Source organism: Hippichthys cyanospilos, chromosome 13, assembly GCF_059441005.1.
Source record: "Hippichthys cyanospilos isolate Australia breed blue-spotted pipefish chromosome 13, RoL_Hcya_1.0, whole genome shotgun sequence".
In the NCBI taxonomy this organism is placed as follows: Eukaryota; Metazoa; Chordata; class Actinopteri; order Syngnathiformes; family Syngnathidae; genus Hippichthys; species Hippichthys cyanospilos.
In genome coordinates, this window is record NC_142381.1 from 17,762,442 (window position 1) to 17,789,461 (window position 27,020).

General features: G+C 38.6%; 1 protein-coding gene and 1 long non-coding RNA gene across 9 annotated transcripts in view; one reads left to right on the top strand and one right to left on the bottom strand.

The window, feature by feature from the left end:
• Positions 1 to 23,579, bottom strand: part of ablim3 (actin binding LIM protein family, member 3) — a 66,118-nt gene extending 42,539 nt beyond the window's left edge. For all 8 annotated transcript variants that reach the window (XM_088431513.1, XM_088431512.1, XM_088431511.1 and 5 more), the window contains exons 1-2: positions 23,221 to 23,579; positions 13,067 to 13,201 (exon numbers count right to left, since the gene is read on the bottom strand). In XM_088431513.1, the coding sequence (XP_088287639.1) occupies positions 13,067 to 13,201; positions 23,221 to 23,233 (148 nt within the window). In that variant the 5' untranslated portion in view covers positions 23,234 to 23,579. The remainder of the gene's footprint in view (positions 1 to 13,066; positions 13,202 to 23,220) is intronic.
• LOC148414096 (uncharacterized) lies at positions 14,810 to 17,905 on the top strand. The gene is made up of 4 exons (XR_015867613.1): positions 14,810 to 14,924; positions 15,973 to 16,068; positions 17,561 to 17,701; positions 17,813 to 17,905. It is a non-coding gene; the product is annotated as an uncharacterized LOC148414096 (long non-coding RNA).
• Positions 23,580 to 27,020: the final 3,441 nt, after the last annotated feature.

Below are 27,020 nucleotides of genomic sequence, written 5' to 3' on the forward strand. Positions count from 1 at the left end.
TTGTATTGTTTTTTATTTATGATGTTATCTAATTGTATGCATGTATATTATACATAAGTAGCACTTACTATACTATTTTTATACCAATTTTTAAGATGTATATAAAAATGTTTATGTTTTTACCTGGGGTTTTACATGCATTAGCTAATTAACATAGGTTTGGATTGCCTGCTATACGGCGAATTCACGTTACGATCCCAACCGCGGAACGGATTCATCTCGTAAACCGGGGGCCCACTGTATATAGGCTATATATACTGTAATTGCTTGATACCTCAAATGTGGAACATTGTGAAAAGCTTCAAGGTGTGCTATTTTACAAGAAATTATATATTTTATTGACCACGAGTTTGACTGATGAATGCTCAAGGTTAATTGGTTAAATTCTAAAATAAACTCTGAATAGCTGTGCATATATCTCAATGAATATCAATTATAATTTGGTACACATTGTGAGCTCTGCCTTGATGTTTTACTTGGGTGTGTAAGAAACTAGGGTCGCACTGCCATAAAAAATATACATATATATTCCCAAATTTCACAATGGCCAGCATACCTTGCAAGTAATTGTTTGTTGCAGGAATAATTTACTACTTTTAGACATATAGGGCCTTATTTCCATGCTTAATGTAAGGCGAGCACAAAGCGCAGTCTAAGTATGTTACTAGCCTTTGCAAGGGTAAGACTTGGGCGAAACAGGGTATCTGTGCCATGAAAGTAGCCAAATACCAGCAAATCAGGGTGCCACACATTAGACCTGGTTTTACGGAGTCTAACTTTTAGCCTATTTTAAATTAAAGCTTGTCTACTTCTTGAAAACAAGCTGCAAACTGTGTTCACAGCAACATGTTAAACTAGACTTGCCCCAGCTCAAAAATTAAAATTTGAGCGGGTTTAGCATTTTTAGACCGAGCACAGTGTACTTTCTGTTACCAAGTTCTCCGGTGAGACAAAAGCACAGCCTCTTTCTTAGCTAGAATGCTCAGACAGATGGAACACAGGCCCAAACAGTAGTGTAAACTTGCACAAACGCGAACATGAAGATGCAGCCATTTTTATGCCAAGCACATGAATGCCTGTCTACAAAAAATGGGACCCAAACTACTGTAGATAGATGGATGGATGGATGGATGGATGGATGGATGGATGGATGGATGGATGGATGGATGGATGGATGGATGGATGGATGGATGGATGGATGGATAGATAGATAGATAGATAGATAGATAGATAGATAGATAGATAGATAGATAGATAGATAGATAGATAGATAGATAGATAGATAGATAGATAGATAGATAGATAGATAGATAGATAGATAGAAAAACAAAATTGTTAATGGAATAAAGTTGGGTACAATTCAGTATTGTTTTCAATTGAATAGAATTTGGATAGCAGGATTCTAAATAGAAAGCTGACTGCATGTCCTCATGAATGTACTGTATAAATAGAAGCATTATTATTAAAAAACACACACACACAGAAGAACAACAAAGAAGGTTTCAAGCAGTTAGAGATACTCTAAATTCAATTTTTACTGAGAAGGAAAACTTCTCAATCCTTTCTTCGATTTTGTTGCCAGAAGTGTGGGTGGAGTTGGTTTACAAGTTAAAGTTTCTGTCGCTGCAGAGGCATGACTTTGGTTGGCTCAAGGAAGACAGGCTTTGATTACAGCTGTATAACCACAGCACATGGTAGCAACTTACGCCCATAAAACCAGAAGTCTAATAAAAAAAAAAAATAAAAAAAAACATTGCGGAACTTGTCTGGTCTGTTTCCCTGTCTGGTGAATGCCTCCGGGGTTTTGGGGTATTCCATAGCTAACCAAAAGGGGACTTGCTGTCTCAGTATTTATTAAGACCTTGTGAAGTGAGACATACATTGTATTATATATTACCAAACATAATCAGATTTAGCCACAAATGGTTTCCAAAATGAATTTAGCAACACTTAAATACATCAAAGACTTAATTGAATGCATTTTGCTCATTTTCTGAATCAATCCCTGAGCGTATCGCTAATGCTGTAAAGTAAAAGACGGGTCTTTTGACTTTATGTTTTTCATTTGTGGCAATCCAAGGATTTGGTGAGGGATCATGGGTATAGTGATTGAAGGTTAACACACAGGCTGGTGTTAGCAGCTGTGGTCATTAGAACTACACTGATTAGAAACCAACAGGGGGTCTGGGTGATTGGGTATTTATCTCCTGCCAACAGACGCAATTAAAATTCCCATCTCATGTCAGCCTAAGCTAGTAACCTAAAATAGTCCAGACGCCTGTTCTCTCTCTCTCGTTGTGTCGCAGCTTTTAGGATTCTGCTTCAAAAGAGTTGTAAGCCAACCACTAGGCCTCCACTTTATCCTTATTGGCACAAATGCCCTTTACATCTACTCATTACAATGTTTCGCTTTGACTGCCATCGACACTAATTATGCAGATAGGTATAGTGTGCTGTAAGGTAGTAGGTCAGTGCTGCACACTTACTTTGAAAGTAGTTTTAGTTCTACTGTGAACACAAGAATGATGAGGTGGGTTCCCCTAACGGACCCCTGCAGTAAATAACTTGACAAGTCAACAGAGATTTTTGTAAAGTCATACCAAATCAAAGGCGGAAGAGAAAACAGTCAGACAGATGTTAGAAGAAAGCTGAACACACATCAGTTGGAATGTCAGGCTCCATCTATAAGTAAAGGCTTTCAGCTAAATGCTGACATGCTCAATATAAACGGTTTAATGACTATATTTAATGGGTGGCCAATTGTTTTTAATTGAGAATTTTGTTGATGGGCATCCGGAGGCGGTGAAGGAAGTTATCTGAATTGCAAACCACAGCTTATGCCTGATGCTTTTTAGGAAAGATAGAAAACCACGTCCTTGAGTGCAAGCTTTTGAATTTCACTCCTTTATTGCTGCAAACTAAAGATGGTCATTTTTAGGATTACAATGTCGCTGCTCTCACTCTTCTGCATCAAATAATGAACTATCTGAGACATGCATACATTAAAATGCATATCTGTGTGTGTTTAGGGAATGAAATGTCTGTATATGAGAGGTGAGTATGCAGTAATATAGTTGAAAAAAGAGCTGAAAACATTCATCATCACTCAATAAGAGGATTTAAACACTAGTTTCCTATGCAATTTATACATTCTGAGACAGTCGATCCAAAGAAATGTAAACATTGGCTCTTTTTAGGCATTGTTACGTAAAATACAATTTAAAAAAAAACGTAAAATGACTCAAAATTTGATGATGAAGATGCCATTCAAAATTACTGCACTGCTTGTGAGTTTGCTTTTATCAATCCTAAATACAAAAGCGAAACCTGAACAGAGCAGTGAGGACTGCTCAAGTTTATATTTGTAATGTGTTTTCACAAAACTAGGTCGACCAAAAGGAAAACTGAGATATCAATATCTGATGATTTTACACAAAATTCCCTTTGAAATGATATATACACAGTGGCTGCTCAAAAATTAATGAAGTTACAGCAATGTTTTGCCAAATTGTTCAATGTCTAATTATTGTAATAGGAAAATTGATTTAAGATTTTTGTGGCAATTAAAACATGGTTTGCCATTTCGTGTGGGCTTGGGTTGACCAAAACGTTTTATCATTGATGCTATAGTTACAATGCATTTTGGTTCAATAAAGACGAATTTGATGACATTATAGTGGTTGAACAATTTTGATGACATTGTAATGGTTCAACACAGATTAGTTTTATTTTCTTTTTTGTAAGTAACATGTGAGCATTGCAAGGTTCTCCAAATAGCTGCATGCACAGGGAGGCAGGATTTGCAATGGAACACGTGATTTTAATTTTTTTTTTTAATCTTAGGGTTCATGTTACATTTACTCATATTTGATGTACATTTCATCCCAAACAATCTAGCATAAAAGTGGAGATTTGCGGTGATAACTTGATCATAATGCAGACTTATTGGTCAAGTATATGTGTGTGACACGTCATGTCATCAGTAGTAGGTATGAGTGACAACATTTAATGCAGTTAAAACATCCATCCATCCATCCATCCATCCATCCATCCATTTTTTAGAGACGCTTATCCACACAAGGATCGCAGGCTTGCTAATGCCAATTCCAGCTGAGGCGGGGGACACGCTGAACTGGTTCCCAGCCAAATGCAGGGTCTGATCAAATAATCTTTTGATATCGTTACTTATTTTATTATAGCAATCCATTGTTAAAGTACTGTATATGGTTACTCGAAGGGTATTTCAAAAAAAAGTCTAAAAGTCCGTCTGGCTTCAATGTCATGCTGCCACTTACTGTTATTGGCAAAATGATGTTCGAGATGAGGAACTCTGCCTTGTTTGTTGACAGCTTCACCGGACATGCTAGCTAGCTTGCTTGTTGATTAAAAAAAAGTCAGTGGCAATGGTCCACCTCAATATCTGATCTTTTATTTTCATATACTTTGATTACAATTTGAACTTCTTGTCTCTTCTGAAATTAAAGTCGAGACCTTAAGGAGTTTGTTGTTGTTGAAATCCACAAATGGACATTTCTCTCCAATATGTACAATTTTGACAATAACTTAGAACTAATATCAGGGACAAGGAAGATGTCAGCAATAATAGCAGATGGAGGCTGAAAGCAAAATTCTAGTGGAGTAATATTGTGCATGAATGACTTCAGTCTTTTGGCACTTGACAGTGGATTTTGGATGGAGGCAGATTGGTTATCCAGTGGCGTCTCTTCAAACAAGTTCAGCTGCTGAGGAACTTTGAGTGCTGATTAGTGAAATGGTGAGTCAGGATGAATGGGAACAGGGAAAAGATTTACACAGTAAACTGCAAGGGATGTACATTGTTCCCTTGCCACTTCGCACTTTATCTTTTGCTTTGCCGTTGTTCTTTTTTTGTTTTTTGTTTTAAAAAAGCTGTATTGCGGAGAGACATGCTATGAAGGTTTACTACATGCCAAACAGACGAGTTAACTGTAAATGCACATGCCACAGGCACTCCTCAGACATTGACCTAGAGTGACCAAACATAAGTGGGAGTTTACACTTGAAATTCCATTTTATTACAACAGCATTTGTAACATCTATCCAACACTTTCTTTTCTTCTCACGGCACATGTACAACTCAAGGCTCAGCATCTCTTGAGAGTATGCAAGCAAACAGTGATATTCCTGCTCATTTAGAATTTGGTTGAGCAGAACAGATTGGCTTTTGCGTCACAAACTCTTTTGGACATGAACGCAAAACTAAAGCCATTTTATCAGCAATATTTCCCTCATCCCTGAGCTGCTACAGAGAACTCTTGACATTTCGCAGTCTGCCCGACCAACTGGAAACGCTCGCAGGCGGCGTAGAGACCATAAACAAAGTTGGGAAAATATGGAGAGCTGAGAGCTGGACTAAAGCTTACACCGTACCGGGTCAGACGACCCAGTATTTTCCTTGCTAATTTGTGGTCATTGGGAAGCAAGATTAATGCCGCGGTATGAGATACCGTCACAACATCACTTTAGTCGCACTGTAGTTCCAACTAGGCATGGGTCGATAACCGTAATAGCAATGCATCGCGATCTTGAAAGTCATAGTTATTTGACAAAAAAACTAATAAATAACTCCCATGTCGTCTGCCTTAAAAAGCAATTGTAGCCTGCAGTGGGAGCCTCCTCCCAATGTGACTCATACACTTTCGCCGCTGCAGCCAATCACGTCCACTTTCTGGTTTGCCGACGTCAGCTTCCAGTAAATGCAACTAAATAATATGTTTACGCTACTTTCCCTGACCGTTTTATGCGACAACAGTTGCCAGTGCCCGTGTCCTTTCCACAGCAGGTGCTATAGTTACTGCCCAAAGAGAACAGTTTGACGTGGAATTTGTATCCCGTCCCATGCCGAGTTGTTAGTGATTTATTTTTTTGGATTAGATAGTTCAGTGTGAGTCCTTTTCTTTGCATGCCAGCTTTTTGCTGATGGAGGCATTTTTTTTTCACCCAAATGTCTAGTTTTTGTAAATACAGCACTCCCTTTTCGAACTATCCATTGGCTCAATTTCAGTTTTGTCGTAAATAAAATTGTGATTTGTTCCCACCCTTGGAGACCAAAAGTGATTTCTCCCCTTGTACCTTGTATTATCCACCTCCCCCTAGAGATTTGCGCAACAGCTGGACACTACTTTGTGACTTCGACGATACAAAGGACAGAGGATTGTGTTTTTACTTGTATGTAAACTTGATTATAGTACTAGTACCTATCTACAAATAGATCGCTGTTTGTTTTAACTTGAAAGCTGTGAATGTTCTACACTAAAAAAATCACTAATCATGGTTATCCTTAGTAATGTCGTAAGCTAATGAGCAGTATTTGCACTCTATAAAGATAGATTGCACTTTTATTTGCATCATTTTAATTTGAGTAATTTAATTTTGTATTTTATTTGTGCGTATTGAATGAAATTGTACAAGTTCTTAAGTTATGTGGGTGGATCTAAATATAATGTATTTTAATATACTGCATTGTCTTTGAGGTGAAGTAAAGGGCTCATTAGTATTAGAGCCTTAGCTAATGTCAAGCAAAATTAATTATTGATTAATTGAAAAAATAACCAATAATTAATCGCCTATTGAAATTATCGTCAGTGACAGCCCTAACACACAGACACACACACCAACACACGCACACACACACACACACACACACACTCACACACACATTTTAAGAAAATACTCAAGGCATTCTTGTGTAAAAATCCTCCAGTCCAGGGACGTTTGACATGGACAAGCAGAGAATCATTCCCTGTCATGTATCGTGCATCTTGGAGAGCCATTGGGGAGAAGTCCCATTGCCTCCCGCGCTTGCTTCTCTCCCTAGCAACTAGGCTTTGGGGTGGTGATTGGACTAGCGTACCAGTGGTTGCTATAGCTACAGGAAGCGACCCCTCCATGTAACCCCCCACTTTTGACTGTTTCTCTTCTCTTTGTCTTTTCATTTCTGTTTTTTGTCATCCAAGCGTTATATATGCTGCATCTGAGAGCGATTCCGAGAAATTATGAATGCAGATGATGAACGACTGGAATAATGGTGTCTTGAGGGAGGTATTACTGACTGAAATGTGCTGAAAAGAACTGTACTAAATTGGAGCAGTATACCTAGTATTTATCAACACTAACATGCGTAGCTAATTTTCCTTTCATTAAAAAGAATTAAAAAAAACGAATAGAAAAGTCACATTTTATAAAGAATTTATTATAGTCCCTTTGTGCATCTGCTGTGCTATAAATGGATTACTGTTTTGTTTTTGCATTGGTGTTGATTTATTTACATGTCAGTACCCTTGACAAATAAAGACAATCATTGTCTGTTGGAATTTAAGAGGATAAATTATAATTCCAGAAGAGAGAATGCGGCCTAAAAGTGTGAGGTGAATCCCTAATCCCCTAATTTAGGGCCCTAATTTAGTTGACTGGTGCGTGTGCACTTGATGAAAAAAAAAAAAAAAAGTTTCATTTTTGTGCAGGTACAGGCCAGGTTTTGACATGGTGCATTCTAAATTTCGTGACAGTGCAGATCCAACCTGTCGTGTTCGGGATTTTTGCAGACCGAGTTATATACCTATAGGCATTGCAATATAATAGTACTTCACGCCCATGACGAATCATGCAATTTTGTAACTGAAAGTAGACTGAACCTTAGACCACTAAAAACGCAGCCTAACTTTGCGGGTCAATGAAAGTACAGGAAAAAGCACCGGCGGGCCATTTTGTCAGCAGATGACTGTATTCCATTAGCACAATGACACAATTCTTCTGAATGCTGTAGAAATAAAATCATTGCAAAAATAAAATGAAGTAAAATAGAAAATTAGTATACTGTATATAATAAAACATATTTCTTATCTTTTTATGTTATAAATAAATATTCATTTATTCATTAAAATGTCATTGTAGAATAAAATAATAAAACAAATGATAGACTGTAACAAAACATTTTATTACATCTTATTTATTTCATTTACAAAACATGACGAAAATCCAACAACTGATATTAGCCAATTCTGGAAGAAAAGTCCGCTTTGTACTTTATCTTTAAATGTTTGTTTGTTTAGCTTTAACATGTCTTTTCGTCTACTCGATCTTCCAAAGCATGTAATAATTTTTTTAATAATATATTTTTTAAACTCTTTTCGAACTCAGCAATTGATTCACATCATCATGTTTGTTTTGATCCCGTAGATCTTATTTTCTTGTGTTTACCTGAGATCTTATTGTCATGAGATTTCGTCTGCAGGATCTGGTTATAGAAAAATAAATCTTCCTAAATGTCCTATCTTTAGGCCCGAAACAATATTAACTCAGCAATTTTGTTAGTATCAGTGACAAGTCAAGTAATACACAATCAGGCAACAATGAGCTAATACGAAACACTTTGGAAGATTGAAAAGAGGAACAAATGTTGACAAATTGAAGCTGAGAGGACTTCTCTACCAAAATGTACCATTATATCAAATCTATGAAAAAAATTATTATTATTATTTTAATACATTTGATGGTGACATTTGTTAATATCTGTTGTTGGTTTTTGCTCACATCTTGTAAATACAGTTTGAACCTTAAATTTTGTCCTTTTTACATCACGATTTTTGGGACTCCAAATATTTCTGTTGGGACCCATAGTTTTGTAGAATTATGAGTCCCGGGGACCCAACATTTTTCAGAGGTGAAATGAGCACTGATCTTTCAGATTAGCACATTAGATTCCTGTGACGTTTGGTGACTTCCCATTTTCCGCCATATCTTGACTTTCCATGAGGACTTTATGATTTGAGCTGATGCATGACTTCAGTGGCTTGAGTGGATCCTGATGGGGGGGACTGGTGACCTTGAGAAATGTGTCATCACAAGGAACATGGTAATGACCTGTTGGGCCTAGACCATGCTTGTTTACAGGAGGACGTAGAGTGGGTTGGGGGCCTTCTGGCCCCCATCTTCACCTCTACTCTCAGGCACACCTGCCTGTCCGATTTTTCCAGCTGGTGTGGGTCACTGGTTCGCCTGTTGCAGGCTGTTGCCCTCCCAAGTGGAGAATGACCGTGGCGTCGGGCGATGGGGGGATTGGCAGGTGGGGGTCGCAGGCTCTTCTGAGACTGTTCTGGATGCCTCCATGGAACTGGCAAATGAAGCAATTTACTAATATTCGTAGACACGGGAACCTGTTGCTCAACGGCTTGTTTTTGACTCCCCATATAGTCGATAGTTTTGTAAATGTTTGTGAGTTTTACATGTCCCATGTGACAGTAATGCTTAACTATATTGATTATATCAATAATCCACACCAATGACATTGTATTTTAATCAGTGATCTAGAGGCCTCTATTTTTGCACACATATAAGTACACATGTAAAAGGTACCGTTAGTGTTGTAGTACCAAACAATGACACCAAATAACACGGAGAGCCATGTTATTTGGTGTCTTTGTTTGGTACTACAACACTAACGGTACCATTTACATGTGTGCTTATAGTATCCCTCATGTCTTTCTTAATGTTCTTTTCTTTAGTTGCTTGTAGTTACTACCCCTTGTTACAGGTGCGGCACATACAACTGGAAAAAAAATGCTTTGCCCAACAAAAACTAAGGTAAATATTGTTAATCCATTAGTTGTTGAAGTCAATAAATTGCATTTATTTTTCCATAGCTAACCCAGTCATCTGCCAAAAGTCAGATGAGATAAGTTCATAATAGAGAATGGATGAATTGTTAAACTGCAATTATGCGTGTGTCCAAATTGTGCCACTCTTTAAAATGAAGGCTGCCAAATACTAATTATTATCTAAAGTTCAATCACATCTAAATTGCACAAAAGCAAAATGTTTTAAAATACAGTTCTCCAAGGATATTGTCAAAGTAAAATCCACACCTTTAATAGAGTTTTAGACAGTGTACCTTATAATGAAGGGCTTCTTATGTATGAATGTCCGACTGAAGTTGAAAAACTTTAACTCATTTGCTCAACATTTTTGTTTTCCTTAATGTGCAGTCATGTACCATACTCTATAATGCAGTGCGTTCTATATATGGAAATTTCCAAAAGTAAACCTGTTCATTGAAACTTTATGCTCTGTGCTCTCAAACATTAAAGAGGAAAGTCTTTTGAGCAAAACATCAGATTGACATACATAGCAAGGGGGGATGTTGGGGTTGCAAGAAACATTGGAAACATTGGTCATAGTTTTACAATTATAACAATGTAACATGGTCCAACACTATTGGTCAAGGTGAATAATCTCATAAACAATGATTCTCTGAGGACAAAAAAAGTAAATGGAAAAAAAATTTTTCAACAAACCGATTTCTAAAGTTCATTAGGACTAGTGACCGAGAAGGCAATTATCTGGTGACAGAAGATGGTCACCCTGGTGAAATGCCATTTGCCTATAGCCTCCACACACCTCGCATGCCAATGTCATCCTGTCCCATGATGAGAAATTGATTTCATGCTTGAGTGGCAGTCAGCGGGAAGGAAGGAGAGAAACCATAAGGGAAAAAAAACTGAGGGATAGGATAAGAGATCGCGTGAAGGCTAAGCAATTAAGCTACAGAAGCAGAATGCAACCTTAAGTTATGGCTCTTTACAGTATTTGCAGCGAGTCAGCTATAGAAATGCATAGAGGAGTAAGTAAAACAGACAGTACCAGCAACAGGCATGAAGCCATGGACACAATTCAGAAAGTTAAAAAAACACACAGCAAAATTTGTGCGTGAGGGAGAATCATACACGGAACAATAAAAATAGAGGAAAACTGCTGGGTGAGCAGAGGCTTGCATAGCAGAGGACATTATAACCCGGGATGTGGATTGTCTGGCCACACAATAATGCCCCATTACCTCACTAGGATGGGGAGAGCGCTCTGAAACATGAGAGGGCTGTTTGATGTTCATCGGTGAAGGTGTGCTCTGTGCTAGCAGTATGGAACGGCAGAGGGGTGAGAGCAATATAAACCTACTTGATATGAGACAAAAGTTATGATGTAATGTTTTGGCGACACAAACAACCCTACCCCCATCCCCCTCTTTTCTCTGCTGCCTTCCTATGTTCACCACCCCTTGTTTTTCTCTTGGGTACAAATAGTGCCCTGTGATTGGTTAATAGCACCATAGAGATGCTGAGAATATCCACCAACCAGGGCACGGGTCCCCCATCAGACCGTTACCACAGCAACCCTTAACAACCACAGTGATCGTACATGTGCGCTCAAATGCTTGCACAAAAACACGTGTGGATTCATGGCCAACACGCAATATCAGAGTGTATATGTCTGCGTGTGCATGTGTGTGAGACAGGTGCATGTCAACGTGTTATAAGTCCCGTACGACTGTATTCATCTCGGCAAGAATGGCATACTGCTCTTGTGATACACAAACTACAGAAGCTGTGAGATTATTTGAACAATTTTCTATCTGTAGTATGCATCTATTTTATTTCACCACCAACAAATGTATGAGCACAAACTTGAAGATAGACAATGATAAATGGATGAACAGATGGTGTGAAAAAAGTGGGGGGAAAAAAATCCCAATAATTCTTGAACATGATGGTGGACATTATCTCTTATAGTACTAGAGGTGTCAAAACTTTCTATAGTGATAAAAGTGTGGTTAGTGTCCACTCTCCCAACACGACATATCTGAAAAACGAATGGAAATGTCTTTTATTAATGTTGTATCTTCAACATTTGTTTGATTGGCTTTTTCATCACTTACCTACTGTAACTACTGGGACAATACTGATTTTTCAATAAACCAAATGACATCCCTCTTTAGATGAGAGCAAAACATTTTTTTAGTTATTAATTAATGTCATTTCATTTGATGCACAAAATTCAAACGACGTGGCAAAACGCAAAAAAATGATAATACAGTATGTTACTTTGTGTCTTACATACTCGTCTTTCATCCACATTTATAGTTTTCAAATATTTAACTTGAACAACATCAACAAATGAAGATGATTACGTGCTAATTGTAGATTTCGATTTCTATGGTCTGTCTAATATTGGTAGCATGTGATATGAAAGAAAAAAAATTGCAACATAAAGTCATTTATCCTGGATAATGAAGATAATGTTAACAAAAAATGTTTTCTTTTAACTGGAGTGGAAACATGTCTTTTTGACTCCATTTTTAGATACTAAAATAGTTCTCTATATCAGTATATAGATAACCGCATACTTGCAGTATCCAAATACCAAATAGTGTACTCCTAGTTTTAGCTGCTTCATATAAATACATTTGCACATGACTGAAAAGGTGTATTTGGTTTAGAGCTTGCACTATGTATTCCTAACTAAGCATAAAGGCTTCAGGCTGCGTAGCAGCATGACAAATAAGGTTTCTTGCTTCTTTGATTTCTAATTTGCTCCTGCACACATTGTTGACTGTCATAAGGTTTTCCAGAGGTGCTCCAAATTTTCCAAGTGCGCCATTAATCACTGTCAAGTTTGAATGGGACTTTGAGCATTTTCTGCAGATAGGCCCTTCTGTTTCCTTATCATTGAACAGATAATCAACATCCTGCATTTCCAAACATCCATTAATTTTGCAGTGTAAAATAAAATGCTAGACATGACTAGGTGGTAAGTCGTTCTTTAAAGAGGTCTATCATTGTTTTGGGGATGACATTTTCTGGATCAAAAGTATTAGTGGTATCAGTACTATCTGGTTTCGGACCTTTCCTCACTAGGTGCACAGAAAAAGCTGTGAAACAATCTCATTAGACAACAGTGTACTACGAGGGAAATCCCTTCAGAGTTGACTGGACTATTACAAGCTATCTTAGCAGGAGTCTAAAGTACCCTGCAAGGCAACTCTGATCCGCTCCAATCCTCACTGTGGGCTAATAGTAGCACTCAGCATGGGGACTAAGATGGATTAGCAAGAAGAGTCACTATTCTAAGCATTCAATGCAGGTTGTTTTTCAGAAATGGTAAGGATGTGACTTAGTCTTTGTTTCTGCCTTCATTTAGTCATTGCAATAATTGCTGCATAATTCATAACTCGTAGTTGTTGTTGATCAGGTCTTACCTGTGCAGGTAAAACACTTTACATGGAAGTGAGTCTCTTGTACTCGAACCACCTCTCCTTTGCACACTTCCCGACACCGTTGACACCGAATTGGCCCACCACTTGGCTCACCTCCCAATGAGGTTTGATGATATGCTGTAGTGCACAGAAAGAGGGCTCAGTATCAAAACATTGCAGCTGAGTAAGTCTTGCCTTTTCTTCAAATAGTTGTTTTGGAATAACTGAGGAACTGCCTTAACAAGTGATGTTTGAAGAACAAGAAAATTCATCATTTGGAACTTTATTTTTTGGCACACACGTGTCCAAAGTGAAAACTGGTGCGTATTCATTTTCATGTCAGGGCAAGTCTAACTGTGTTTGGGATGTGAAATACCAAATCGCTCCTCATTGGTCATTCCAGGGCATTTTCTGTCGCAAGCGTCTGACATACCTGACAATTTGGTGACAGAGTACACTTGAATTTAGATGAATGGTTGTTTTTCTCAGTGTGCCCTGCATTTGGCTGGCAACCAGTTCGGGGTGAGCCCCGCCACTGCCCGAAGACAGCAGGGATAAGCACTGTGCCTGCGACCCTTGTGAGGAGAAGCAGCTATAGAAAATGGATGGATGAAAATCGGCTTTCATTTACAAAATATGCTATAAAGTGGTCCCATTGCCCGCAAATCATTAGCTGCAGTCTTGCTTGCTCATTTAGCTCTTTATCTCCCTCAAGGAGCATCCGAGTGGTCCTACAGTGGTGGAGAGGTATAATGGCAGGATAACCAGCTGGCCTTGCTCTTCACCTAAATAGCTGCTTGAAGGACTTTGCTGGGTCAGTGGAGGTAGCACATGGGCTAGCGTGCTCCAACTACTGATTCCATTTCACTGGAGGATTCTCAAAGGACCAGCATTACTTAAAATGTCTAAGAGCTCTGCACGCCTCATATCCTGAATGCCGTGAGCTGGTAATGTTATGTGCATGCATGGGAGTTGTTTCTGTATACCCCCATGGACTGGAGGAAGAATGTATGCATGACTGTATCGATGTTTACCTTCCTGTTCAAATTCAGAGAGTGGGCATTGGAAATATGCAAGCTTGATTACTTCCTACTCACAGTCTCCCACACTGAAGTCACTGTTACTCCATTGTTCCCCTCACAATGCCGGTTACACCGATCGAACCAGCAACTACTTTAGACAAATACTCAGCTCCTGCACAGAGTTATGACAATTCCTTGTAAATATCTTTGTGTGTGTGTGTGAGAAAGACACTCACAGAGGAAGAGTAACTCCTACATCATAAACCAGAAGGAACAATAGTGATAGTGATCCTATTCGGTGAGAAAGTCCAATAATGGGAACAAAGCCTGTGGCAAATCCTACTTGATACACATTCACTCGATACTCTATTTACGATATGTAGTCTCTTTCTGAAATGACGCCAAAACAAATGGTCAATTCTGGGACATACTCTTCTTTCAAAGGCAATTTTAAAAGTGAAAAGTGAAGTTAGGTGGTTCAATTGGAGAAATTTAACCTAATCAATCTGATTTAGTTTAGTTAATTAAATGAATGGAATACTTGCTTGACTTGTATAGCTAAGGAACCTATTAAATTCAGCATTCTATCCCATTATGTAAGTAGATTCATTCCCTTTCAGCCCATTCAAGCCCTCCATCTTTTCCCGTGAAGAGGTGGTGAGTCATTGTTCTAACAATAGCCGCCAAGCAACAGGTGTAATCCCAGACTAAATCATTGGCAAGGGCCCGAGGAGAATCCCGCTTCAGGATGACAGGTGATAAGAACAGGGCTGAGGGAGACAGCATCCCCGGAGACCAAGAGACTGCCACAATTTCTGCCTCTGACCTGACAGCCATGGGTAAGACCATTGGGAGCATGGCCACAAGGGATGTTGGGATATTGTTGGTGATCAAGAATGAAGCAATAATACTGTAATCCCTCCAGTATAAGACATACCTGAGTATAAAATGCACCCTTGATTTTGGAGTAAATAGTTAATTATTATTTCCTCGATTATGGAATGCTCGGGAAACGATCAGAATAAGAATTTCCCCGTGTGGTATAGTACTATACATGTGCTATACATAGTACTATACATGTGACAATACAATCGCTTTGAATATTTGAAATTCTGGTATTTTCTATGTTATCCTGTATAAGACGCACCAGCATTTTGGCAACAATGTAAACACTATAGCAAAACAGAATAAATCTCATCTTTTGTAAACTCTTCATATTTTCTCGTGTTCATATTCATAAATTATACATTTGTTACATCTTAATTTCTGTGTTTTAGATTTCCCACATTATGAGCAGCCGGTGAATGCCTCGCCAGTGTAGTGAATGCATTTGAAGCAGCTCAATTTCGTATTACCACAAATACCCGAAGTTGCACAGCATCCGTGTTTCACCAAGTTTATGATTGTGTCTACAGTCTATGATAAAATACTGCAATTCATAAAGGAGTCAAATGGAATACCTCTGTGTGCTCTAACCGGCGCTCTCGGCTGCGTACCTTACCACTCTTAATTGAATCAGCTGGAGACATCATAACTTTTACATGATCCTCTCGGTTTTATTTGTATTTCTGTGTGTGAACAAGGATGGACTGGGATGGTGGTTCAGCCTGCTCACTTCTTTTATTGAAACTAATTTTGTAACAACCTCAGCTAACATGAGCCACTGTTAGCCGCAACAGGCATTTGCAGCTAACAGTCAACTGACTCCCTCTCTCTCTCTCTCTCTCGCTCGTCCTGTTACGGTAATCATTGTAAGTAAGAATATGGCAAATATAAAAAATGCACAAATGTGCCTCAAAACTCAGTTTATGTGTCTGACAGATCAATCAGAATAATAGTGAAGTTAAAAAATTACAATAGTAATAATTTTTAAGTTACTGTTTCCAGGATGCATCCATACTTCTGTGGCCTTCAGACAGAGACCAGGATAGCGACGGACTGTAAATAACGGACCGCCCACTTCTGCAGATTGTCATTTGAGCGGTGAGACACTGATAATGGCCAAGATGACAAATCACCTTTCTAATGAATAAATAAATTAATTAAATGAATTAATTTTAGAAACTTTTTTTTAGGTTAAAACACTTGGATTTGCATCATGCTTAACATAATAAAACAATTGCCTTATGTTCATCTTTTGCAATTACCTGAATTTCCACATTGTCATAAAATGTGATATAGTTTTCATCAACATTACAAAAGTAGACCCAGTATGTTTAACGCAGAGGTTACCAACATAGATATAGATAGATAACATAGATAGACTTGGTAGATACCAAGCACCACATGAGTAGCCTGCGGGCCTGTTTCAAAAATAGCTCAGCAGTGATGCGACATTGTGACTTTCTAGCAGTTGTAGATGTGATCATTTAAAAATGTAAACAATGCTATTTATCAAACTAAATGTTCCATATTGATCTTTATTTGTTTTCTACTTACAGATATATTGAGATTTCAATAACATGATGTGTGTCTTTGCAAATATGACATCATTAATGGGTAAAAAAAAAAGATCATTTGAGCAAAAATGTTATTTCAGAAGCATGTGTAAAAATGTTCCCTAATCGTTTCAAAACTCAAGTAGTAGCTGAGAGTTTAAAAAAGATTGATGACCTCCGTCTTAATATTATGCTGATGTGTTCATGCATCTTATGGATCTTAATGTAACATGGAAAAAGTATGTAGACCTTGAAGGCAAATGATTTCTCCAAGAGCTCATCAAACTTGTAGTCAATGTGACTAGAAATTGCAGGTGCTTGTTGTCATGCTTTCTTTAAATACCTTATTTTCTTACTAATAGCATATTTTTTTGAATGATAGTTTTATATTTCAAAAAACATTGCAAGCCTAGTGTGAGCACTCGAGACGTACAAATAATTAATTTGTAAGAAGCTGCTTACATTGCTTTTTAACAAACTATGAATAAAACATTAAACAAGAAAGGATGTGGTTGAAGGACAGCAAAGAGGAAGCGACATTGACACCAGACATTCCAAAATTATTGCAGACCTGCAAAGTTTTGGTCAAGCGAAATGGTCTAAATTTTCCTTTGTTCACTGGGCAGATCTCAAATACAACTACAGGAAATGTTGGGCTGAGGTTGTTGCTGCCAGAGGAAGTCAACTGCTTATTAAATCCAAATGTTCCAAAATTTTTTCCACTGTGCATTCTGATATTTTCATAGCACGTTTAGTAAAACCATGAACACACACAGTATGTTTATTTGGTATTACATTAAGTACATTTAGACAGATCAAACAGAAAAGACCATTAAAGGCACATTCAGTGATGTGGTTTGCATACTTGGCTCAGTTAAAAAATGTAGAAGGCTGGAGTTGGGTTGTAAACCTTTTTTCAAAATGTCACAAAACCAGTTTGAGATTTTGATTACACAACCACACCTCTTGCTGTTCCTTTAATACGTCTAATGATTTAAGCATCCATATTGACACTTGCCCTCTCTATTATTCCACAGCTTTATGAAAACTCGCTTTTCGATTCAAACTAAATGCTTATGGAATTCAAAATTTGAGCGAGCCACATGATCAAGATCAAAACTGTGAATCCAATCTGATTTACACCTGAATTCATTCATCTGAGCAGGACAAAGATCATGGTATATTTTCCACTTTTCACAGTTAAATATATGCATATAAATTACATTTGTCACATTGGTGAATTAATTTCTACTTAAAAATGAGTTTTATGGTACTGATATTTTTAACAGGGAAATAAATGTCTTGTTAACTGAAGCCGCACCTCTCAGCATGTGGCTGCCTTGCCCCCTTCATGATGTCGTTCAATGCCGGTCGGCCGCCAAATATAAAAGGTAGGTGATTTATTTGGTCGATGCAAATTTATTATTATGTGCGATTAAAAAAAAATAATATATATATATATATATATATATATATATATATATATATATATATATATATATTTATTTTCCCCTGTTTGCTACAACGCGTTTTGCCCTCATGAGCTTCGATATCTTGCTCTTGTTTCATTCACACTCACGCCAAAGAGAAGGCTAGCACAACATGACTGTGGCTAAATACAGTGAACCGTTTGTTTCGAAGAGACAGTGGGTGTATTGTCAGGGGTTTTTCAAGTCGTTTGGGTTTGCAGCAACTGACATTTCATAAAAGAAAAAAAGACATGTTATGTTCACTGGGGAGCATAGTCATGCTTTACATGATGTTCAACCTACGCCGATGCATTTAAGCCAGTCAATCAAATCCGCTTCAACAAATATTATAGTTTCATTTAGTTTCATGTATACAAGTAAAAAGCAGAGTAGTGCTGACTTTGACTTTACTAAATAAGCCCTTTTTTTAGGGAATTTAACATCTTCTTGCAGTTCCGGGCTAAGAGCCAATCAGAATAAGCGTTTCACTCACACTGTGATGTGCCCATTGGTCACTGGAATCATTACCTCATTCTCTTTCCTTCTGCATCCCCGAATGCTTTGCAAGCAATTTATTTACGTAAATCATAATCTAAAAAGAAAAATAATGCAAAAATCTCTTAATACTTAATTCCAAATATTATGTTTTACTTGAGGTCTCAAAAATAACCACAATGAGCAAGATTGTGGCTAGTATGCGTTTTGGTTTATGAAACCTCAGAAAGGCAGTACAAACAATGATAACCCCACTTTGTGGATTATGTCACAATATGGTGACGAGATATCATATTCTGGCACACACTGACTCAAGCTCGTACCATATAACATCAGCTGCTTGTTCTCAGAAGCCAAATATTTCTCAGACAGCAGCCTTTGTTTGTTCACATTGTTACACAAACTGTAGCTCAATAGACTACTTGCGTCCTATTTTGAGAAATAACATATAAAATGCTGTGTGAAAATGGGATATGATACAATTTTGGCCACGTTGCCTGTGGTAGTTAGCTGCAGAAGCAAAATTATATTGATACTAAAGCCCACAAAGCAGGAAATGGACAGCCGAGGAAGACTCACTGAGAGGAGGCTGGGGGATGAATGAAAAGCAGTTTTAAATTACCGTGACTTTAAAATTGTAATATACTGCCAATCCGGTTATCGTTCCATGCTTAGCGCAGAATGAGCGAGGATTGCTTAGAAATGCATCAATGAAGGGAATTAACACTAAAGTGGTTGAAAGGGTGAGAATCCAACATTGTAATATGGTTAAAATCTCCAAAAGAGTAAAACTCCCATGATGCTTGTAATGGTGAAATCTTCATGATGAAACCATGATCTAAAGTGCCCAAATATAACACACACACCATCATCTCCTTTTTTTTATCATCCTTGAACTCAGCCAAGACCTCGGAGAGGAGCATTCATCTAGGTGACAACTGCTCAGTTAGTAGCACTACTAACATTCTGCTACAGTGCAACGAGAGAGAAAAAGGTTACACCACCACTCACAAAGTGAATGATCACTCAATCTTACCAGAGGCCAAGGTCATGGAGAAAGGGGGAAACGTCATACAATTGCTTAAGTGACCTATAGAATACTTTTGTATTTAAGTGGGCTTGATCAAAGCTATATTTTAAATTCCCTGCAGTCCGTCATACTGCATATTGAAGGTAACAAATTAACAGAACTTTAGAATAACTACATATAATAAGACATGAAATAAACTGCTTACGCTATTATAAAACAGTCATGATGGTTCGTTTGATTCAGTGTCTGATTATGTTAAACAATAACTGTTTTGCTCTTGAACAAGTTCAAGCTATTCAGTAAAAAATATAGGGAATTGGCTTTAGTAGTCTTTCAGTTTGCATTGCAAGCGAACATAAACACTTCCCCGATAAGCAAATTCTCTTCACGACAAGGATAAACTACTTCAGAACACGGAGTCCTTTTTGATTATTACTTCAGGAAATATTGATCTCTCATCCTGATTAACTATGTTAAGCAATTATGATACCTGTCATGATGAATAATGTTGAGCTCAGTTTTGTACTGTTCACCAGGAGCAGGAGTTGTATATTACTTAAACGACCACAAACCTCAAACACCACACAAGAAATCCATTGTGTCGTGACTCAAACAATAATGTAAATTTGTACACGTTATAGTCACAAGTAACAGGACGAAAATGTTTGTACTTTTTGTCTTAATGACAATGGCATCGAGAAGGAAAACCATTCTCTTTTGGGTTCATCCGATCAATCAGCAAAGTAAAAGACAATTGTGTCCATCATTTTTTGTGAATTTGGACCATATTCTTTTTCCTGTTTAGTGCTTTATGAATTGTGGAATTGACCACACCACAGGGAGGCTGGAATGCCGAATATAGAGTGCGCATAAAATATGAGCTCACTGTTAACAACAAACTGATGGGAACCGCCAGTTCGCTTAAATCTCGAAAATACTTTTGAGGCTGGCTCAAAATGTTCAAATTTGTTGATGACGTATGGCTCAGCAGATTCATTCCGGTACCTGAACTCAATAATCAGTATATTGATCAAGATGTGTTTTCTCCCGCCCAATGTCACTCTGACCTTTTAAAACATTAATTTTTGATTGCTTGCGTTTGTGTGAAATGAAATTGTCGACATCTGCAGCCCAGCGCAGTCTGCCTTGCAGGTAGCCAATATCAGAGGGGACACAAAATAATCCGAGTGCTCACGAGATTATCCAGTAGATGAAGACAGACAGACAGCGCTGTGTTTAATAATTCTGGCCTCTGGTCTATCACGCCCAGTGCAGTGGAAAATACACTGGCTTTGGCTTAACAGGCCCATACATGTACAAGCCAGAAGAGTGCCGGAGGGAGCAGGAGGACACATGTTGATTGACTGGAGGAGAGAATCTGTTCTTCGCTACACTCAGATGTGTTCATGCCAACAGATTCGTGTTCAGTAAGCATGTTCCATCACCATCTGGTTGCTGTGACAGCGCTGACACACACCTTCAGTGTTCAGAGAGCAGTCAACCCCAGGTTGACATGTAAATGACATGGGATTATCTGCACTCATTCATGCTGACCACGTGGAATCCCTTCATGTTAAATTTTAGTGTGGTTAGATTGTGGGAAACACAGCATTTGCTTGTTAAGAGTCAGGAACTTTGGGAAGGGGACTGCCATATTGAACATACAAGTGCCATTTGGCTCGGTAAAAATGTTGAAACATTACTATTGTAAGCGTGTTTGTGATTGTAATGTGTAAATACAGAAGGAGTCCAGTACAGGAAATAGAGTATAGTGCAGTACATGTCACCCTGATGAATAAAATGTTTTTATTGTCTTGGGGTCACTCGCTTTTTTTTCTTCTTCATACCTTCAGTTCTGCTCCTGTAACGAGAAGCCACTCAAGTCTGATGCTCAGGCTCTGCCCTCAGTTATGATAACAAAAGCATAGGTTGCCATTTGCCCAGCAGTACATATGGGGCAGGACATCACTTGCATTCTTTTTTCAATTAGTGAAGAAATGGCTATGCTTTCTACAGTTTTTGAGTATTTTGATTATGGGACATTTTGATGACAGCATGTCACATTAACAATGTTTGGAAACCAGGTGCAAAAATTTATCAATCAACGCACAACTCTATATTATCTAAAAATCACAATATTGCATCACGACTGAGCTATTTTTGAAACAGGCCCGTCGGCTTTCACCAATTGGTTATTATGTTAATCTGATCATTTATGCAAGATGTAAATAAAGACATTTTTTAACTTAAACTTGTCCAAATACTTGAACTGTCAGCCTCTGGAACAGACATTTTTCCCTAGATTTCTGTAATCCTCCATGAAAGCAGACTGATTTCTAATATTGAATCAAAATAAGACATTTGTAAACATTTGGATAATAAGAAACTGATACTAACTGACATTATACTGACCAAACCAGAAACCAAATCAACTAAAACCCCCCCCCCCCCCCCCCCCACTAAAATAACAAACAAATAAAATCAAATAAATTTCACAACTGCAGATAGAGAAGTGTCCACGGTAAATCGAAACAAATGTAGGCTGTAATACACAAAATTTGAGGTAACTGCAGCCTTTCCAGGTTTCCAAGCTGTACAACTTGTGAGAGTAACACCTTAGGTGCAAGTTATTACTGCATACCCCAAGAAATACCACAAAAGCATTGTCGTTATTGGTTTGTGGCCCACTTTTGTGGGAGATTGCAGGCAGGCAATACCCACCCTCCTGAGAACTGTAAGAACTGGATGAATTATGGAGGTTCTTACAATGATAGACTAGTGTATGATCAACGCAGTAATATCCAGCTTCTCTGACTTGACATCATTGGAAGTGGAATCAGGACTGAAAGTGTAATAATATAGTCATTTTTGAGCTTGTGTAACAGAAGAGAGAAGTTTTCCATGACAGATCAAAGCTGTACCAAGGGACAACTTGTACAAATTCACAATAACATCCACTGAGCCGCTAGCCCTGCAGAAGAAAAGCCCTGATTCAGCTGACAGGGGATCAGGGTCAGAGTCAGCTGATACAAGGTCAGCTTAACATCACGGTAGCCCCCGGGTTAGTCTTAGATAAGTACAACGGGGGGCTTTGGCCGTCTTCATCACGCTCCGAATCACAACCACATAAAGTCCACAAGACCAGTAGTAGGCTGCCTGGAAAATGTGCATGAGTTCTTGCTCCTCCAAAGGCAACATGATGGGGAAGTGACAGGTGGGCTTTGAGCTGAAAAAACAGCTGAAACTCAGGGGGGTTGAATATTTGTAAAAGGGTCCCATTAAACATATACAACTCAATAAGTATGTCTGAACGTATGAGAGGGCATGAGGGGTTAAGCAGTCAACGTTATGGGTGTGAATAGTGGCTAGAATGGAGACGAAAAGAAATAAGGCAACTGGAATCAGAAAAAGCCCAAAAAGCTTGACTGTGGCAGCACTTTGCGATTGACCTTGCCATATGACAACTCCAGTTTGACCATGTGAGCCAAAGTATTACGAACAGCGTTCAATGCAATGCAAGATAGACAAATTGACACCTCAATGCCACTGGTGAAGTAAAAGACAATGGGGGAATTGGAAGGTAATTCAAGAAATATTGTTTTATTGCTCACACACGGCTGTTCAACTGTAACTAAAAATCTACCGGGCCACAATTGAGCTACTGTAATTATTCCCACTGTTCTCGCCCACTGTATGAACTTACCATTAGAGCTCATGATGTCCAGGGCGTTGTTAGACAAAACAAAGTGGTTTCGTCGAAAAATACTCCCATACACACTGTGTAGTGCATCCAAATAGTGCCATTAAGACTGAATTTCCGGTAAAGGTAAATTATGCTCCTCGCTCACTCACTCAGCAACGCTGCCTCCTTTCCATCACTGAGAAAACGGAAAAAGAACACTAACAAAAATAATATAAAATAATGTACGGTAACACAAGCTCGCAGTCCTTTTGTCTCTGCGCGTGTTTTGTCAGCGTAGAAACCGACAAGCTTCAAAACACAAAGACACCTTGCTCACATTGTTTCACCCTGCCGGCTCAGCAGAGGTGTGCTGCTGTGGTCGCTGTGCCGCTGACAGCGCGCGCGCGCCTCTCAAAAGCCTACAATAGTTAAAGATTGCCGTTTCCGGTAAGTTATTTCAAAACAAGATAAAAAAAAACACACACAAAAAAAAAAAACCACGTTTTAACGTTTGACTTCAAAATAATGGGCGAGTCAAAAGCGGAGCGCCACAAGCTTAAAATGGGCTGTCTTACAAATAAAATTATTGGATGGATATATTTTATCAATCCATCCTTTATAATCACAATAATAATTTGGTAGTATAATGCTGCGCCGATTAGGTAGATATTAGTAGCTATGCTTAAATTAAACAAGGGCTAAATGTGTTATAGCGTGAATCGCAAAAATTCGTGGACAGCTTTTACATAAAAGAGCAGCAAGGGTAGGTTTGGCAAAACTGTTGTTACACTGCCCTCTTCCGGGCAATTTTCGAAAGCAAATACAGTACAGTACTGATTTTATCGATTAATCAGAGTTAATTCAATAAGAGCTCATTTGTGAGACGTGCTGCACAGTTTATGATGTTTAATTCCCCCTACTCGAAGTTAATTTTGTGTGCAAAGTGCCGGATTACGTAAATTTAGTTGGCACGACATGTAAAAGTGAGAATAGGATGATTTTAAATTCGGAAAAAATATATATGTTGATATATTCGCACTGCGCAACAGTGCAAAATAAATGTTTTTGAGAGCCGGGGTTGGACTCTCGACTTTGGCCCTATGTGACCTCTGCATGCTGGTCCTATGATTTCATGTGTTTCTTTGGCGAGCATGTCTCCATCCCACATTCAAAAACCATGCACGTGAAGTTCATTGAATATCCTAAACTAGTGTGAATATGTGATTGAATGGTGATCAGCTATAGCTCGCTAGATTTCCCCCACCTTCCGACTGAAGTCAGAGAGGATAGGATGGAGGTGTGCGTGTGTGTATAAGTGTATAAGTGTGAATGCGTGTGTGTGTGTGTGTTGTCTTTCTTCAGTGATCTGACCACTGTCCAGAGGAAGCTCTGCTTGTGAAACGCAAAGGAAGCTAGACAATGGGTCAACAGGATGTGAGTGGCGCCTCACTCTCTTCCATCGTTATTTGTGCTCAATGTTGTTCTCTGTGTCCTATTTGTATGTGATTCAATCCCGCGTGCCCATTGGTTGTCACGGGATCCACTAAAACGTGTGTAAACCTGATTAGCTTGTTCTAGTGCTAAAATAGACCACAGTCTCAACTTTTGCTTCATTGCTGTGTTGTGCTTTTATGCTGGTCAGACTGTCCCATAATTTCAATTGAGAAAAAATATATATTTTTTATTTTTTTAAGTAACATGCTTTTCATGGTTTGTATTTTAGCCTCCTCTTGTGCAGAGATACCTGTCCCTGCTACAGAGGGATCACACTCCTCAGCCTCCCTGGTAAGGTCTATTCAGGAGCGCTGGAGGAGGAGGATGACACGCTGGAGAGACTATGTCTCTCGACTGGCCTGGGAGCGCCTGGGTGTCCTCTCAGAGAAGCTGGATGAAGTGGCTGGGGAGAGGGAAGTCTGGGCTTCCCTGCTCAAGCTGCCGCCCCTGCGACCCGAACCCGGACAAAGCGGTACCTAAAGGATGGATGGATGGAATCTTTATACATACTTTGTATCCAATCAAAATGGAATCAAAGAACTGAGGATGTGCAAAACTCTATCACCTTTTCTCAACAAAATTATTCAACATATGTTTAACAGTTATGAATTCTCGAAAAATACTGTATATGTCAGTTGTCCAGGTAGGTCTATTACCTCTGGTCATATGTGCTGACTAGGCTCATAATTAATTACGCCCTCTGCATGTGTCCTATAAAGCAGCAGAAGAAAAGCAGGAGGCTTGCCTTCCTATGCATTGAGGGCAGCAGGGCCAAGTTAGTAACAAGGCAGTATGTATCGGCAAACGTTCCCTGTTGCGTTATTGTGAGAAACGTCACTATTAGTCAGACTTTTGCAGAAAAAAAAGTAGCTATATAAACAGAAGCTTTGAAATTGGTAATCCTGACAGCTCTTTCATTTTCTACATGATTTACATCAATATTTAAACATTCATCCATTGTCCTAACTGCTCACAAGTGTGGCAGGCATAGTGATGCCTGTCCCAGCTATCTGAGGGCAGTTGGCAGGGTATACCCTGAAGTGGTTGCCTGGGAACCACAGGGCATACATTTGGTGGGCCATGACTTTCACACGTATGCCTACTGTGATGTCAGACTCTCGAATATGCTTCCAATGTGCACATGTACGCATTACTGGGCTACACAGGCTATTTTCCGGTTCTTTTAAACGTCAATAAACCCGCATCAGCCATTAAAACTTGTCATTTTACACGATGCTGTCAGAACTTTAAAAAATTAGTAATAATTTAAAATTAATATCCACAAAATTTTATGAAGTCCAAATTACAAATCGCAGTTTAAAATAAGAACATCATTTTATTTCTTTACGATAAAGTAAATATGAACAAAATAAAATAACACAAACATATTACAAATGAAACAATAAATAAAGAAAAGGCTTGCACTCACCAAAACAAACGGCGGTCACAATCGATCAGTCTTTTCAATATCTTCCAATTTTTCTTGACCTATTCATGCACAAGCTTTCTCTTGGCACTGATATGTACAGTGTATCCACTTGGGTGTTCCCATACGTTTTTAAAAGCACCATAGCGCATTGAGGAGCTCTCTTTACCTTCGAACAGAGATGTACAATACTGTCTATCCACTCAGGTGTCCCAAGAAGTTTTTAAAAGCACCATAGCCAGTGTGTCACTTTGTTGTCTCATTGCTGCCGTGGTGAAAGAATTGAAGTTTGCAATCCCAGTGTAGCTCCAAACACCAAATCGATCATTTGCAAACAAACAAACAAAAAAATCTCAGCAGAACTATATGCCAGGGTTAGCTCACACCCATGGTAGCCCAGTCAGAAATATGGCCAAGTCGGGACAGGTTAGCTAATAGCTACACTACACCGCTAAGGCAATCAGCCAAAACCAACACTACGTAGCTTGGTTGTTGAGTATTGCACCACCTTCACGGGAGCATCCACTCACGTGACGTTCAACATGAGGCCTCTAGATGGCGATCTTATGACTTGGTTTGGCTATTACAGCTGTCTATTAAATTATGTGTGCCACTCACAAATCCATCTGTGCTTGCGCAGAAGCCTGTGCCGTGTTGATGTGAATGCCCTGCTGGCTTCTGGCTAAGGCAGATTACATACGTCCTGGTGACACAAGTTTGCTGAGTTCTAATTGGCTAAAAACTCCAACTTAAAACTACAACACTAGAAGGAGCATAACCAAATGGATATAATGTGACATGAAAAGAACAGAATATGGAGAACAATTTTATAAATAAAGAAAACACACACACACACACACATATATATATATATATATATATATATATATATATATATATA